General features: G+C 45.8%; 1 protein-coding gene across 1 annotated transcript; it reads left to right on the top strand.

Moving 5' to 3' along the window:
* Window positions 1-1,785: 1,785 nt before the first annotated feature.
* Window positions 1,786-14,393, top strand: LOC311202160 (ATPase family AAA domain-containing protein 2-like; the record flags this gene model as incomplete). The annotated part of the gene is made up of 12 exons (XM_084276701.1): window positions 1,786-1,789; window positions 2,085-2,223; window positions 3,646-3,778; window positions 4,017-4,132; window positions 5,304-5,478; window positions 5,746-5,834; window positions 6,176-6,335; window positions 6,814-6,904; window positions 7,342-7,656; window positions 11,904-11,965; window positions 12,909-13,037; window positions 14,343-14,393. The coding sequence occupies 12 exons, from the start codon at window positions 1,786-1,788 to the stop codon at window positions 14,391-14,393; spliced, it is 1,464 nt and encodes a 487-aa protein (XP_084132827.1).
* Window positions 14,394-18,243: the final 3,850 nt, after the last annotated feature.

An 18,243-nucleotide genomic window follows, 5' to 3' on the forward strand; every position in this document is an offset into this window, starting at 1 on the left:
CGGTTCCAAAACCCACTCTACTCTAAAAGAATGTGAGGTTTTGCCCCCTAATTGGAATGTAACATCTTCCTCTTACGGCTGGGCTACAGAGAGAGTCGTAAGGGTGGGTGGTGGAAGACTCTTCTTCAAGAGATATGAAATAGCAGTGTTATGCTGAAATCCATGTCTTCTACTACACTTTCTGAACTGCCTTGTGAGTTTGAATGCATGCTCTTTGCATACAGCTGTTTCAGGGCTTGGGTTTTCACTTCACATCTTAGTTTTGCTCTATGAATTTAGGTTCTGCTGTCCTTTTGAATGAGGGGCACTTTGTTTTTGAAACATCCTCATAGGCTGCTTTCACAGGTTTTAGTTTAGATCTGAGTTACCTTTTTGTTTTTAATGAAAGCAGAATTGCAGGTAGTTTCATAGAATGATACAAGATCCTGAGGTGGGAGAGACCCCTAAGGATCAGCGAGTACATGGTCCCTCAAGTGCCCAGATGCATGTTTTATCTGCTAGACATTGTTTTTCCTAGGTTTTGCCTGGGTTCTTGGATTATTGATCTGTGATTAATTGATAGACTGGGCTTTGTATTCAAGTGTCACATGTACAAAGTCCCATTTTAGAGCAGGAATTCTTGTCACTGCTCCTGGGTGCCAGTGATGTACCTGTTCTCTCCTCCTGTACCTTACTTCACTCGTTTGTCTATATGGAGCACGGTGATGATGTTACTACAGGGGCACCCGATAAAATACACACGTCAGGTTTTCTACATGCCTGTGACTGATCTTTCTGGTTTGGGGGTTGTTTTTTTCTTATTTAGGAGAACCTCAATGGGACCTCCAAGGGAAAGAAAGAAGTGCCAAGAGCTGGCAAAGAAATAACTGATGAGCAAGGTGGGATTGTGGCTTAGTTCTGGTTTAAGTTTTCTTTCCTATGCTCGAGCCAAAAGCCTTGTCCTAAACACTTGACACAAGCTGAACTGTGGGGCATTTTTAATCTCTTTAAAACAATGATCCGTCTTGCTATTGGCATTACAAGCTATAGTCAGGGCTGTACTTCAGGGCTGTACTCCAGTGAGCTCAGAACAGGTATTCAGAGAGGAAAATAATCATCAGGCTTCTCCAGAAAGCTTACAAGATAAAAGGCAGCAGATGGCTGTGCACAGGTGGGAATACAAAGAGAAGTTATTCCTCAGAAGGAGGAAGAGCAATCTCACTACAACAGGAACGTGCCAGATTTCCTGCTTGTGAGCAGCAGGGAGAGACTTCTCAGGAAGTAAGGCAGGTTGCCAGGTGTGTATGGAAAGCTCCTGCAGAGTGTGAAGATCAGCAGGGGAGAAGAGAGTGGTGTTCCTTTCTGTGTTTAGCTGGTGATTGGAGGAAGCTGCTGCCCAGGCCTGTAATTAGGAGCTGTCACCCCAGAGCTCAGTGGGCAACTAAATGAGCAATGAGGTTATTTGGTAAAAATGTAAAAGGCCATATTGACTTTATGCTTGGAGCGAGGGGGGAAATGTGAAGGTTTAGTGGGAATGATGGTTGTGATGAGGGCAGTCGGCCCAGCGATCCTTGTAGGAGATTTCTGGATGGGACAGAACGAGGCAAGAGGATGCTTAAGGACAGGAAAGGATGTGGTGGTAGTTGAGCCAACCAGTGTTAGGTTTTGTGATGGACCAACCCTGCACCCCCACAGCGGAGCTCAGAGACACAGTGGCAGGAGGGGGAGCCCAAAGAAGACCCCAGTGGGCTGCTCCCAGGGCCGTCAGCCCATCCAAGCCCTACCTGCACAGGCCCAGACGAGCGCATGGGTACGCAATGGCAGGCACCCAAATCAAATGGAGGAGGAACAGCCACCTGGGCCCCTCCAGGGCTCTCCCAGCAGAGCAAGGGGAAGGACACGGGGAGCAGAAAAGCAGAGAAACTGAAGCCCTTGTGCCTCAAGCCTCAGCTAAAGAAGATGACAGAACTGTTGTTACTAAGACCGATGAGAAGCCACCCAGTCATCTCAGCAAGGACAGAACCTCTGTGTAGTGCATTCTGAATTTAATTTACAAGAGTACTTAAGAAGTTCAGTCTTATCTCAATGTACAGTTGTTCTGCCAGAAGAAAGTGTTGAGAAGGATGAAGAAGATACTCAGAAGCGTTATCACCTTCGAGAGAGGAGGAAACCTGATGAGGACTATCAACCACCACTGAAAAGTAGGCTCTCTGCAGGGTTTTTCTTCAGAGCTGATTTCTTTCAGTGAGATGGTTTTGGAATGAAAATGCATACGGGCACTCAACTTCTCTTTGCTTTCAACAGAACCAAGGCAAAGTAAGAGCAAAGTTTCAGACTGCTCTTCAGATGCCAGACAGAGGTCCCCATTTGGAAGTCCTCAAAGACTAGAAGACTCCTGCAGCCAAAGAACTGACAGGTTCGTGAATGTTTGGTGATGGTCCTTATTTCTCAGTAGTGCTGTCAGTGACACTGCTGACTAATGCTTCCAGAGGTTTTGGATTGGTGGGAATTACAGATGAACGTTAGGATTACTGCTGTGGTAGTCCAAGGGTAGAAGGAAAGCAAGTATTGAGGGGGGAGGCCATACTTTTTATTAGCCATTAATTATTTCAAATGCAGCATTTGTTGTCCTCAATGAGGTGATTATGGAGGGTGGGGCTGAGATGATGTAACTGAAATTCTCTCCTTCTTGACTTGAAGCCAGAATGTCCCTCTGAAAAAACATTTTGCTCTCAGACTTTTTAAGCTTGGAGGATACCAGTTACTTTCTTAAAACTAATTTAGGTAGAGGGAGACCCTGTGTGGATTTACTTAATCACTCAAGTACTGATTTTGGCTTCTCTTTGGAATCAGTTCATGTTTGAGTAGGAAACTGTCCTTCACCAAGAAAAAGGCTAAATGAAATTAGAAATTCTAAATGACCACAGTCATGACAGAGGGGGTTTGGATCCTGCAAGCAGCGAGAGCATGGAGCACGCTGTCTCTTGCTAGATATGAGGAGCACTTTGCTCAGCATCCTCAAGAGCAGACAGAGAAGGACGGGTTCAGGAAACTGTCTTTTTAAACCGGTGTAGAAGGTTTGACTTTCCACAGAGTGGATATATGACATGAGGTGAAACTCCATTTCTATGTGTGTGAGAGAGAGAGGACACCATGAATCATTTGTTTATGCCATTTCTTTGCAAAACAGTTAAACATTTTACCTTCCTAAGAAACACGAAATTTCCCTGTCACAAGGGAAATCGTGTAACGGCTTTGAAATGAGATTCATCAGGAGAACAGTCGTCTGAAACTAACAGATCTCAAAGGAAATTCTGAGATGGAATTCATTTAAATGTTGATATTACTTAGTGTGTACTTGGAAGTGTGCTTTGGGGGGTTCTTCTATCACCCAAGTCATGGTCAGTTCACAGTCTGCATCTGTGGAACTCCTTGTTCACAGCTTGCATTCATCTGTGTGTTGTGTGGTCTGCCATGGATATTCGTAAGCGCTAAGAGTTGTCAGTTAGCCTGGCTTCATGTCTGGAGTGACCATTTTCCTTTGTTTACTCTTGGACATTAAATGTAAACCAATTTGAACAAATATTTACCTCTTTACGAGGTTGATCTCACTTAGGTGGTCTTCTGGGTTCACCTGCTGTCGTTATAAATGTAAAAATCTTCTAGCTGCATGCTAACAAATGCCTTCCTCTTCCTCTCCTTCGTTCAAATCAGGTGCCTTCCACTAAACCTCAAGAAGGATCGAAGGAAAAGGGGAGCAAGTCTGGCTGATGTTGATCCAATGCAAACAGGCCATTCAGTAAGTAATGCTAGATCAGCGTGCCAGCGAGGTGTTTGCAGTGTTTCTGAAAGCTTCCAGTCACGTGCTGCCTATGGGTAACCCCCCTAATGGAAAGGGGGTTTACAGTTCTGCTCTCAAGCAATTTGAATACTGCCCAGAGCTCTTCTTTGTGCTGACACAGACTTTCTGATGGAACCTTGTCAAGGTCATAGCTTTCTGTGATGTATGAGATGTGCTCTGTTGACTTTCTCTTTAGGTACGATTTGATGGTGTGGGTGGTCTTTCTGACCACATTTCAGCTTTAAAAGAGATGGTCATTTTACCGCTGCTTTACCCTGAAGTCTTTGAGAGATTCCAAATTCAGCCTCCAAGGTAACAGATACTGTGTACATTCTAATTAACCCATTTTCCTGAGAGTATTCAACTGAGCTATCAATATGTTTCCATGCTTCAAACTCTTCAGCCTTGTTGGTGGGTTTTCTTAGCAGTAGTAAAAAAGAATTTATTTAAAATGGGTAGAATCTAGAATCCAGCTGCAGCAAGGGCATCCTTTGTCACTGCCTTGCCTTTAAAAGGAGGGCTTGGGGTGTTCTTGTTTTGCGTTCTAGGTACAAGCCAACTTGATTAGTTTACAAGCAGGAAGGAATACTATACCTGTAGTCAACTGTAATTCATTGCTTGCAAGTCCAGTGTTCTTTCTCAAGAGTCTTTTGTCGCAAGTGATCAAGTAAGACTGAGAATTACAGCCACAGCGTTGCAGTGGTGTTTGTGGTTGGGGTAATATAAGAGTCTGTCCACTTTTTACGCTGCTATATTAGTTCTGTGTCAGGAAACAAGTAGAAATGTAATTGTTAGCTTTGTATGTGTTTGATCAGCAAAGTTCTACAGTGAAATTCTTTGCTTTCAGTCGGTTTGAAAGTATTACAAATAACGGAAGGAAAGTCTTCCAGGGTTTGGCTTCTTTATGCACTGAAATTCTTTTTGAAACAGCAACGTTTCAGCTGTTCTCACTGATGACTGTATTTATCTGGAAATGCAGTTTTCTCTCCCAGCCTTAGACCTGCACCTTTTTTAGCATCAGCAATGCATGGTCTGGGAGAGCAAATCCAGTAACTTAGAGCTTTTGAGGGGAGAGCGTTTCAATGCAGCGTATCACTGAAGAATGAACTGGTGATTCCCAAGTTATGCCAGTCTGGGATTTTGTGCTAAGGTTTATTCTTGCTTGGCTGTGCTGTGCTGTAACCTGCCCTGCTAGTTTGTGGGCAGTGTCCTTCTGGGATGCAATGATGTGCTCTCAAGGTTTGTACATCTCCACTCTCCTCTCTATCAATTGCACTTCCTGCCTTGTTAAATTGCGTTGGAACCCAGAACTTCCATCTCTTTTTGCCTTCTCCCTCTTCAGCTGTTGCCGCTAGTTCTGGTTAGGAGAGAAGAGGTGTGTAGTTTCGGGATGGGGGTTGTAATAGGTATTTTTCCATTAGGGGGGTTGTCATATGTGAATTTAATGGGGGTTTTGTGGGGTTGTGTTTTGTTTTCATTGCAGAGGCTGTCTGTTCTACGGTCCACCAGGAACTGGGAAGACACTGGTTGCTCGTGCGCTGGCTAACGAATATAGCCGAGGTGGCAGGAGAATAGCCTTTTTTATGAGAAAAGGTGCCGACTGCCTGAGTAAATGGGCAGGGGAAACTGAACGACAGCTTCGTGAATTGTTTGATCAGGTAAGGCTGAAATGTGCCCTGTGTTCTGTCCGAGTGGTAACTGTAAACTTCTGTGGTCAGTATTTTTAGGAAGAACTCCCTGCTTTTTTGTGTTTTGTCAGTGTTTCCTTTTGCACTGGGTTATTGAGGGGCATGAGGTCTTGACCTGTATTGGGAAAGATAAATAGAGCAAATGGGAAAACCATGCGAAACAAACCCGTTTAAGGATTTTTTCTCCTTAAAATAGTGCTTGCATTATGATGTCAGGATCCTGTGTTTCCATTCTAGGCCTACAAGATGCGACCTTCAATCATTTTCTTTGATGAGATAGACGGCCTTGCTCCTGTGCGGTCCGACAAACAAGACCAGATTCATAGGTAGTGCCTTTTTTGCAGCTACATAGAAGCTTCTCGACCTCTGTGAAAAGAAGACCAGAACCTGTTTAACGCTGTGACACGGGAATTGATCCTGCAAACCAGTAATTGCTGCTAAATAACAGAGTATTTTTCAACAAGAATTGAAATCAATTCGCTAAGCTTGATAGGAGCACAAGGCCTGTGTTAGCTTATTGGTTTCTTTATGTCTTCCAATGGGTCTTTAGCTAACCAGTGTCTCAATGATAAAAGCTTGTTCTTTTTGAGTCATCATTGGAGAAGACTGTGTAGAATATAAGAAAATGTTCTAAACCAGTGAATGGAAATTCTGTTTTTTCCCTTAGCTCTATCGTAACAACTCTTCTGGCCCTTATGGATGGCTTTGACAGCAGAGGAGAGGTGGTGGTAATCGGAGCCACCAACAGGCTGGATTCTGTAGATCCTGCTTTACGAAGACCTGGACGCTTTGATCGCGAGTTCTTCTTCAGCTTGCCAGATACAAAGGTCAGAATTGAAACTCAACCTTCATGTTGATGTGACAAAGTCCTTCTTGAGAACAGAACCAGGGTCACAGTGCGGTATTGCAGAGCAGTTCAGGTGAAAATCAGTATTGACAACTTGGACAACAGCGACGCTGCATTGGCAGTAAGGTCGGGTACTGGATCTCTGTGATTATATGTGACTCTGGCAGTAAATGTCTCAGTTAACTATAAATTACTGCTTTCACATCTTGAAAAGCAAAGAAATGTTGTGCACACAAGCATTCCTCTTTTGCTAGGAAAAACTTTTACCAAGGCTGGTGCCGGAGTGAATGAACTTGTTTTCATTCCCAAAGACGTTCAGTTTGTTTATGTACTGTATCCACCTAGACACTGTCCTCTATTTGTCTTCATGTGAGGATCTGGGGCATTTTGTGTTGGTTGGCTTGGTTGTTTTTTTTTAAGAGAAGACGTAGGACAAACCACAACCATTTTCTTTCCAGGCTAGAAAGGAGATTTTTGAGATTCACACACAACATTGGAGGCCTCAGCCACCAGGCACGTTCCTGCAAGAGCTCGCTGACAGATGTGTTGGTAAGTTTGAAAACAAAGTGAGCTTCTGCACGTGGCTGAGTCCGAAGGAATCTGAGCTTCTACCAGGCAGTACCCAGGCTCTTGCACCTTGCTGCACAGCGTGGCAGTGAGGCACCTGGCACGGCGTGGGAGAAGGGAAGAGATTCTTTTCATTTTGTGAATATTCTTTTTGTGTCTCTGAGAACGCTGAATGGGTTTGGGGCATCTTCCTCAGGAGCAAAGTTCTGATGAGGAGACTGCTTCCTAAGTGTGGGAGACCAGGCTGCGAGCGACGTAACAAAACTTGTCTGCAGCGCGGTGCCTCTTGAAGTGCTCTGTTAACCTGTGAATTGTTGGCTGCGGGCAAAGTCTCTCAGTATTGCACTTCAGAAACCTGGGCTTTGAGTGGTGTGCTGCCTGAGACTGATGTCCCATTTGGCTTTTGTCTTGTTTCTTAGGGTATTGCGGTGCTGACATTCGAGCCTTATGTGCTGAAGCTGCTCTCTGTGCTTTGCGCCGCCACTATCCTCAGATCTATGAAAGTAACGAGAAGCTGCCAATCGATGTTGCTTCTCTTGAAATAACAGCAGAGGATTTTTTTGTGGCTATGCAGAAGATTACTCCAGCTTCACAGAGGGCTTTGGCTTCCCCTGGGCGAGCGCTATGCCCTATTGCCAAACCGCTGCTTGAAAACTCCCTCGCAAGGATTTTACAGGCCTTGCAGAGAGTATTTCCCCACACAGAGTCTGCGCTACGGAAGGACCACCAACAAGGTACAACAGTAGCATTCACTTCTTTAACATTCTGCCAAAGCAAAAGCTGCTCATTTGTGCCATCACCATCCACCAGCCTCTCCAGCAGAATGGCAGCAGCACTGTGTAACAGGCAGGGGCACACCTTCATTGCAGGAATACCACACACAGTTTGTGTTCTGGATTCTAAACTGAAGTGCAGGATGGGAGCTGTGAATGACTCGCTGTATGCAGTCAACAACAGCCTTCTCTACTTCAGCATCCTGTTTGTGGCAGTAGCTAACATCCTATTTCTCAGTTGTAAATATGGATCTAAGATTGAATGTACAAGGTAGCTCTTTCAAAACATTTAACTAGGGGCAGAAGGGAAGGCTTCTAATGCCTGTCTGAAGAATGTCAGGCCCACAAGTCACGTATAAGTGGTTTAAGCTAAATACTGCTTGAGCTACCGTGATTTCTAACCCTAGGGTTTTAACCTGACTGCCTGTGGATTGCAGTGCACACTTGTACATGAGATCAGAGTGGTTTAGCACTATATACGCTGGGGCTCGGCTTGCCCAGCAGATGTGAGGTCCTGCCTATGACAGCCTCAGGCCTGAGCCGGTTTAGTCTGTCCGTTGGTGAGAGTCTGTAAAGTGATAAACTTGCTCCACCCCAGACAAATGGAGGTTTGTTAACTGCTATTATGCTAATCTCTGGAAAATATCCTACCAGGATCACCATCAACCTTTGAAGAAATGCCACCGCATAAAAAGCCCAGAAGAGAAGAGAGGCAGTTCCTCCATCCTAGAGGGTAACTGTTCATGCTGATCTTCAGACATTTTAATGTGCAGCTTGTATAAGCTAACAGCTGAAAAGTTTTCCTGTTGCCACTACTGTTGGGTCAGTTCTTTTTCTCAATCTCTGTCGCTGTGCTGTCCAGAGAAACCTGACCTGCTGAGCTTGGTTATGTCTCTGGGATCTTGGACTTCAGCCAGCAAAGGCACAACAGTGTAGCACACAACAAGGGCTCTTGACAAATGTATTTCGTGCTAGTGCAGAGTGATTACTAGGAAAGCCAAACACAATTCAAACAATGAGAAGGACTGAGAAAATCTTACACATACTTCGGGTACAGCTGTAATTTAACCAATCAGTTGTGCACTTCAGATACGGGGAACGTGTTTCAGTGCCCACCTCAATTGTTTTTTCCTAATTCTCTTCTCCCTCCCTCCCTCCCTCCCTCCCTCCCTTCCTTCCGTCTCCAGTAACAATAGGCAAATTGCAGCTGAAAATTGGGGTGGACGGGTGGTGAAGAGATCCAGAGAGGTGTGTCCTGAGTGAGGGTTGTTCTGCCCAATATCAGGTTACTGACCAGCTGGTGTGTGTGTATTTGAGCTGGACAGTCCCCTGTGTGATTCAAGAGCTGTTGCTTCACCCAGCCAAGCAAATAGCAGGATTGGTGGGATTTCGTAGGGGAGCTATGGGATGAGTTGGTAAGAAAATGGGTTTTGAAAGTCTTTCTGATCACAGACCAGCTTCTTACATGCTGGAACAGAGAGAGTCTTTACAAACAAAGGAGGTTAGGGAAAAGCCTTTGACAGCTGTGTGTCTATTCATCACTTGACTCTGAAAGTTCTTTCCTCCTCCTTGTTCTAGAACTGCTCCTTACCAGCCAACCTGTGTGAGGCCACGGTGCTTACTAGTTGGAGAGCCAGGGTGTGGGCAAACTTCTCATTTGGCACCTGCAGTAATACATGCCCTGGAAAAGTTTCCTGTTTATACGCTGGACATGCCTGTTTTGTTTGCTGGCAACACATCATGGGAAAAAACGTGTGCACAGGTATCTCCTCTTTTTATGCTCATGGGATTCACAAACTGTCTCTAAACTAGTAAAGGAAGTGACATTCATTGTTAATGGAGGTGGCCTGGTTTGGACGTGCTGTTTGGTTTACTTCTGCCTGGAAATCCACTTCATCAGCATCAGCTCTCATCTTTTCACGTTGGTCTCTGCCTGTTCAGACTGCTCCAGACTCGACTGACTCAGATGTGTTCCTGCTCCAAACTGAAAATGGTCTGGTCTCCATCATGTAACCATTTACCCCAACTAAGCTGTCTTGAAGAAGACAGGGTTAGTCTTGTCTTTTCAGGCACACCACCACATACAACATGTACATTGTGAGGTTCCTTACACCAGCTCTGTTCCTGTCTGTGTAGCAATGTCTATCTTTGAGTCAAAGTGAAAATTCTACCTTTGGGTTGGAGAGTTGTTCTGGGGGTGGTTTGGTTTTGTGTTTTGACTTTTGTGTACTCCTATTTGGTAAGAGCGTTTGACTGATCCCTGGTTACTTATGAGCCTGTTCCAAATGGCTCAGTCTTCTTATCCAGGCTTTCATTTTGCCAGGTGATGCAAGAAGCTCAAAGAAAGGCACCAAGTATCATTTATATTCCACTTATTGACTTGTGGTGGAAAGCTGTTGGAGATCCACTGAAAACAACCTTTACAAGACTACTGCAGAACATCCCATCATTTGCCCCAGTTCTGCTGCTTGCAACATCGGATGTGAGTTACACAGATCTCCCAAGAGAGGTATTGACATGAATACTTTTCCTTCTCTTTTTATTCAATTTCCTGTTCATCTAGAGCTCCTTGAAGCATTGGGGTACTTAAACAAATGCATCCTGTTATTACTCGGGCACCCTAGCCAGGTCTCCTCAAATCTGCTTAGACAAAGCAATGCCAAAAGCATTTGTCTCAAGTGTTTTCTGAGTAAAGGGATTGACTTTGACCCAACTTTTCCCCCCTTCTCACACACTCCTGCCTATTCGACAGATGTGTCCGTTATCTTCAGACAAGCACTCATGTGAGTTCAAGATGGTTGGGTCTGAACATTAGTCAAGAATATGCAGTGCTGGCAATGGCACTGGGAAACCTATTTAAACTGAAAACATTTTTACTGAAAAGGGATATTTTTACTGAGAAAGTACGGTGGTCACGCTGTAACAATGGACTGTAACTTTGTATTTCAATTCTTGAATAAGCATTTTTCATAGAAGTGAAAGCTTTACAGAGTCGATAGCTGAATTCCAACTCCTGTTTAGTCACTTGTAAATCGATCTGTAGGCGTATTCCTTCACAAAATTCAGCAAGAGTCCATGCTGAGCATCCTAGACCTATTTTGTCTCAAATGTGGGGTCAGCTTACCTAGAGGTGGTTGTCATCAGATGCTTGGAAAGGGCAGGAAGACAACTCCTCACAGTCTGTCTTACTCAGGTGACACTTTAGAATTTAGACAGGTACTCATCTTCTGGGAATAGAGTCTGAGCGTGTGTCGCCGTGTATCTGAAATAACTTTCCTCTTTGGGCTATAGATACGAGAGCTGTTTATTGGTCAAAATGAAGTTTTCAATGTCCAGTGTCCTGATGAGGGAGAAAGAAGAAGGTTTTTTGAAGACCTACTTCTAAATCAAGCTCCTACACGTTCTCAGTCCATAAGCAATGCAGGTGAGGATATTCTACATACAAAACGTGGGTACCTGTAAGTCAGTAGCTGTAGAGTTTTTGCTTTGTGGTATTTTTCTCTCAGTAACTTTTCACAGGTTTGTCTTGGGGTAACATGGATTGAATGAGAGTTTCTGATGTGGTGGAACAACATGAAAATGGTCATGAAACTAAATCTGGGACTTAAAATAAAAGCGAGAAAGTTCTGGTGGGCAACATCTGTTTCTGAGAAGGAGAGTGTGGTGCTTCCTGAACATTCAGGCTTGAGGAGGAGTGAAATGCTGGGGTGCCAACGAGCACAAGGTTCTGAAGACAGAGATTCAAAAGCTAAGGTCAAGCAGCTCATTTAAGCTGCTTTTGGATTACACTATTGATGAGCCATCTTTGGTTCCATTCTTCCTGTAACACCTCTCTGCAGTCAGCACAGTGTGTTTCTTGCGTAAGGATGCTGCCCCTGTAGTTACTGAAAGCCCAAGTCGTGTCTTTCTGCAGATGCTGGTGTTCTGCTCCTGCAGGTTGTTTTTCAAATGGTACCTAAAGGGAAAACAGCCTTTGACTTCCTTTTATTGTATGAGTATCTTCCCAGTAATGACCAGTGTGAGTTAAAAAGCTGGACTTCAAGCAGTGTGGCCCCAGAGTCACCTGTTGAACAGAAGGCTTACATGCTCCAGTTTGCAGTGCAAGGTGTTTCCTAACCTACATGACTTGGGAGTGAGTGTTAGCCTGCCAGACTGTCATGGCAACGCTGGTGTATTTCTCCCCGGCTGTACCCTGCCTTTTTCTCTAGTGCTTTTCTTGTATGCCCGAGTGCCTTCTGTTGATGGAGCAGTGACTTTGGCCAGAGAGAAGGTAAAAGTCAAGTGCTTCTCAGTGAAGAAATAACTGGCAACAGTTCTGACTCTGGCCCTGCAGAGAGACTGTATTCCAGGATAATTCACTGACCCTGTAGCCCACCCAGAGAAGCAGAAATCCCGACTGAAGCAATTTGTGCCGTTCCAGGTGCCTTGGTACACCCTGTGACTGGTGCGAGCTGTTCCCGTGACGGTAACGCAGCGAGAGTTCGCAGAGGGCCAGGGGTTGTGGATGGCAGTGAGCTCAGAGTAAGTTGAATTTCAATGTTGCTAATATGGAAGTGGGACATATGTCTTATCTCCAGGTGGAGTGAAATGAACTTGAGGGCTAGTGGATCTGAAGGAGGCAGAGTTTGATGACGGGCAGTTGTGAGGCAGGAATATTGTCATGTGCTATGGCTGTTCTTTTAACTCCATCTTCACAGCCTCACACAACACCAAAGCTAAACAGCCACAGCAGTGGAAGAAGGTGCTGCTGCTACTTTGTTTTCCCAGAGATTATCACATTCACATCTTTGGTAACAGGCAGGACTGTGTGCAAGCTTGGCAACTTGCTACAGGCAGAGTCACTCTGCTCATTTACCCAGTCTAGAGGTAGGTGCCAGCTGATGTAACTTGGCTCCCTGACCTGCATTCCGTGCTGCTCTGGAAACAGCTGATTTGCAATTGGGATTCTTGATGGGATAGCCAGATGAGTACCGAAATATTTCCTGAAATGTTAGCCTGCCTTTCCTCTGTAGTATGAAAAAGTAACTCCTTTTCTCCAGTTAAATCTTGGGAGGTATTTAATGTGTTCTCTGAAGGGTCCCTCGTGTTTTCTTTTGCTGTAGAAAATGTAGGATGTCACTGGCGTTGTTACTGGTTAGTTTCTGAAAATATGCATGAGGAGCCTGTTCAGAGGATTTGGGGCTATTCTGAACTTGTTCCCATTTTCTCTTCAGCAACTGTTGACTTTAGCCACTGTGGCAACTAAGAACTTCACCGTCTCTGACTTGGAAAGACTCTATGGTGTTCTTGCTCGGTGCATTTACCGGCATCGGGAAGATTACGACACGACCCAACTAGTGCAGGTGATTCTTTCCTGTGTCTTACAGCACTTTGTATCACTGTTAAGTGAGCATGAGTCCTGCCTGTGTGTGTGTGCGCTCTGGACATGGCACTTAGCAGGGTGTTACTCTTCACTGCTTAGTTGCCTGTGGTAGAAGACTTTTCCATTTCACTCTGAGGCCATTTCTCCGTATTGCAAAACCCTTGTTGTACTTGGCAGAGTCATTGGCAGTTTCTGCAGGGAACAGCTTGAACTGGAAGACAGTGGGTCCACCCCCACAGCCATCTCCAAGCAGTTAACCTCAGTCTGTCAGGAGTCCTTCCCCACAACCTTTGTCGTGAGCATCTTTATTTTGACACAGGGGGAGATTTCTGCCTCTGATGGTTTAATAGTCACATTCTCTGATCCCTTCCTCTAAGAGAGGACTTCTGACTTGTCAGAACTCAGCAGAAATCGTCCAGAGGCACCCATGGTGCCAGTCAGGCGTTCCCAGCCTTGAGTCCATTTAGATAGGTTGGATATTGAGTCTTTAGATACAAGATCCTTGAATCCATTTGTCTTTGAGCTGCTTGTGCCTGAGAAGAGAGCAAATTCCTTCTACTTCTCAGCCTGCCTTGCAAAAGAGGAAGACCTGGTCTTTGGCCCTTGTCTTCCACATCTGACAAAGAGTTAGACCGGATGTTCTGTTCTGCCTGTGCAGCCCTGAGGATGCTTTGGATTCAGGGATGCCATTCCTGACAAACAGGCCCATCTCTCATCCAGCATAGTGATGTGGCTTAGCATGGGAAGGGACATGTTTCTGTTGCCTGGGGCTTGTGAGGTTTTGCGACTTCACTTGTAATGCTTAAATTAAGAGAGACTTGATTTCTTAGTTTCCTACTTTAGCTTTAACCAAAAAAACCCCAAGCCTCCTATTCAGAGTGATGCTCCAAGTCAGTCAGGAGCATATCTGTGTATGAAGAGAAAAGTCTTTAACAAGTAATGATTCAGGGTGCAGAAGGGAGCATTTCCAGCATTTAGTTGGGGCTTTTCTGGAACTGGCTCTTCTTTCTACCTGTTGGAACCACTGTTGATACAGAGCCATGGTCCCGTGATACAGATCCACACTGTCTCTCTTGTCTGTGCTGACAGGATCCAAAGATACACGTGTTTAACATCCGTGGAAGTAAAGAAAGATGTGGTGGTGGTGGTAGCAGCACATGTATTTGCTAAATATTGCTAACAGTTGCATGTATGGACAGATTCTTTATTCCTGTGATGAATAAATAAGCAGGGTCCTGGAGCTCTTGTTCATGCTGACTGCTGGTTTGTCTTTTCTTCTTCCTAGGAAATGAAGAAAGAAATTGAAGCCTTCAGTCATGCCTTCCATCATGACTGACTTCAGCATTCTTCCACTTGGCTGTTCTCACTGCACGCTGTTCTTGCTGCATTATTCAATAAATGTTACTTGCACATCTATTAAACAAATATATTGTAAAATTGATTAGGAACACTCAAAGTCCTTTAGCTGCTTTTGATATTTTCATCATTATCTAGAAGGCCCATCCTAAATCTTTGCCTGATCTTTCTGCACTGAGGGACTCCTGGTTTTCACAGGGAAATTAACCTCGAAGTCCAGGAACACCACTTAGTTAATCAATGGGAAAGACTGGGCTTTGGATCACAGGAAACACTCTCCTACCAAAACACACAAGCGCTGTCTCAAGTCCCAGCCTGAGAATCCCAACTGCAGTTTATGACAAGCAGGACGGCTGCCATGCTGGGCAGCAGAGTGACTGATCCTCACTGCAAGCCCAGCAGGCACCAATGCAGAACAGAGATCAGAGACTGACTGGGAAATATATTCCTACTGCTAGGAAAGGAAGGTCCCTCCTAAGCAAAGTCCTACTAGGGGATGTGGGCCTCAGGATTGACTGGTGGGGATGAAAGTTACACCAACTCCAGTGTCCAGAAACACAGGATTTAAAAGCATTTTAAAGTACTTCAATGCCAAATAATTTGTCAGTTGTCAGGTAACAGCATCTCTGGAGCCCTTTGCCATTCTGCTTTCCCTTTCATTACTTTGACACACCAACTTGTCCATAATTTTGTACATTTAAATCTAAAGTGGTGTCATTTACCAAAAAACACCTCATTGTAAAATGAAAAAAAAAAAGGATTACTAATTCTGATAGTCAACAGAACCTTTCCTACATACAAAACCCATCTGTGAGTTCCCAGTCTGGGTAGAAAGTAGGTAGCAGGGGGAAAAATGTCCTGAACAATCAAATAGTCATTAATGGACTAAAGCTACTGAATCCCATCAGCAGGAGCTCATTCTGTCCTCGATATTAAATCTCTCTCTGTGCGTTCCATCTGCCCCAGTCTGCAACTCTGGCCTCACTGCTGGAGCTCTACATGCAAATGATTTTATGGGTATGAACTGTTGCCCTAAGCTCAGAAGGATTATTCACAGCTACAAAGTCAAGCATGCAGATACACACACACAGGTATTTTCAAACCAGATGGGAAGTTCCTGGGCAGGATTTTCATTGCCCTGGTTGCTGGTATGGTTGGTACTTAGCAGCAATCATGCCTAAGAACACAGCTGTATTCAGTATCACCCTTTCTGGAACAATCAACAGTCTGAAGCCAAACACAACCGTTATATTGCCTACTTTATCCTCTTCTTAGAAACAGGAATATTCTTTTACTGAGATCAGCTGCTTTCATGTGAGTAAAATACCCCATATCCAAAACAAAAGCCAGTCTAGTTCTAAAGACACTGGAAGTTGCAATAATCCTTCTTTTCCAAAGTAGTTTACTCTGATGCTTCAGTGTTTCTCATCTTGCAGTCACTACAACAAACACACTCGGTTTTCATCTTAGAATCCTCACAACACACCCCCTCCTTTCTGAGCTTACGAGCAGCACAACACAAACAGACCTTTTCCTTTTATTTTTTTCCTCACTTCAAGTATAGGTTCTCTTCTGGTATTCCAAATCCATCCATATCTCTGTCTAATATCCAAATCACTTTGCAATGCCAAGAGCAAGCCCGCATATGCGCTCTCTGTCCAGTTCTCATTTCTGGGACAAAACAACAGCACCTGAAATAGAGTAGGATATTTCAAGGTCCCATTTTCTGGCCATTTTCACCACTGACCAAGTGATACTGGGGACACCACACATTACAATACCATTTTAATCTATCCCTAGGCAGGGGCATCCCTCCAGATTTACTCCAGTTCTTTAAGATGCTTCCAAAGGGACAACAGAGAAAAACTTTCTTGCAAGAAGTGAAACTCATCTTGGTACCAAAAAATTATTTCCTAAACCAACGTTTCTTAGGCCAGAATTCCAAACTTTCAGATAGAAACCCAGGGATCTCTTCCCTGCGTTACCAATACAGCGTGTAGAAACAAAGCCATGCTGCTGCTGGATCTCTCTCTCATATGACTTATGCAGAGCTTAAGCAAAGAAGAACTCACACTGCCTCCTGAAAAGCCTTGCTTTCCCCCATTTCTGTCCCTGTTAAGTGGACGATTCTACTTTATAGATACCATGGCTTGCCCTGGGGCAAGCCTTGAGGTTTCTGGGATCACACAGCCATTTTCAATTCAGGTCACCAGCACAAGTTTCCCAAAAGAGACAAGGCTCAGCTGGACAAGCTCATCTTGTGGATTTGCTTGAAACAGCAGAATTTTGAACGCTGTGGAATTTGGTAGCAGTTACCCCAGGCGTAACTTCCTCACTGTCCTTTATAGCCCAGGCTTAGGTGTTCCCTCCCAGGGGTGACGAGTAACATGATTTGGAGAGGTGAACACAATCGACATGTGCATGTGCCCCTTTCTTGAGATTACCACATTTAGGGGTGTCAGCTTTGACAGTCAAGAGAACTGGTTCACCTGGGCTGCTCTGCAGCCACCGTCACCACCTCTGTCCGGCGGGTCTCAGCGTTGCTCTGCAGTCGCTGTCACTCCCTGCAGCAGCTCTCCAGCACACGGGACGTTTCAAAGATCACACCAGAGCTCAGGAATTGGGGCAGTTGCCCATCAGTGCTGGTTTTCATCTCCCCCACAGTGCTCTGTCCAGACCCTTGCCCCCAGTTTGTGATTCCTCCCTCCCAGCCTGCAGCCCACCAGGAACTGTCTCTTTCCCTCTCTGTCTCTGCTGCCTGGTCTTCTTCTTTCACTCCTCCCCTCTCTGGCCCAGAGACACTGGCTGATGTTGTCTCTCCCTGACTGCCTGTCTGTCCCTCCTGGTCCCTGTCTGTCTGTCCTGCAGCCTGTTGCTCTGTTTCCCTCTCTCCAGACGTTTCTCTCCTGCTCCCTGCCCTTCTCTGCTTCCTGTCAATCCTTTCTCCTCCCCTCCGCCTCTTCTCTCTCTTTGTCCCCCCGTCCTGCTCTCTGGCCGTCCCTCTGTCTATCTGCTGTCCCTCTTGGGCAGGGGCAGCCCTGGGGAGGCAGCCATGGGGCCTGCGGGGGCAGGGCCGGCCTGGGGGACGGTGTCTCTTAACGGTCCCACTGCAGGAAGCAGCGGCCCCGCTGCGTGATGGGAGCTGTGGGCCACAGGCTGCTGGGCGGCCATAATAGTTCCTGGGCATGGTAGGAGTCAGAGAGCAGAGGCTGCTGGGCGGCCATGGTGGTTCCCGGGGCATTGTGGGTACTGTAGGCCTGGGTCATGGGGCTACTGGGCGGCCATGGGGGTCTGGCCAGGCCCAGTCTCTGCTCCAGCTGCGACCAAGCTGAGCTGAAGGCTGGGGTCCCTGTGAGGCAGCAAGGCCCTTGGCCAAGCGCAGGGGCTTCTGCTGCCTGCTGGAGCTCCCTGCATGGGCAGGATCCAGGCAGCCGGGAGAGATTCCTGTCAGGAGCTGCCTGACAGATCCAGGCTGCTGCCGGGCAGGGGCAGAGCTGAACACTCCTTCTGCAAGGGCTGGGCCAGGGCTTTCAGGCCCAGTCAGCCCAGCCAGGGCTGGCAGGCAGAAGCCAGCGCTTCACTGCAGGCCTTGCTCTGAGGGCCATGGACATCAGCATGGGAAGTGTTTCTGAGACAGGCATCAGCCTGGATCCTTTGGCTCTGCTGCCTCTCAGCCCGAATGCAGCAAACCCCTGAGATGTGTGCTGTGTGCTCCGGGCAAAAGGGAGTTTTAAACACTTCCAGTTCATTCCAGTCTCAGTGTCCTCACTCTTCAAATACTGCTTTCAGGTCACGTGTGAATTTGCATGGCTTTAGTTTCCATTTTTGTT

The sequence above is a fragment of the Gallinula chloropus genome (genome assembly GCF_964237585.1).
Source record: "Gallinula chloropus genome assembly, chromosome: 29".
Taxonomy (NCBI): Eukaryota; Metazoa; Chordata; class Aves; order Gruiformes; family Rallidae; genus Gallinula; species Gallinula chloropus.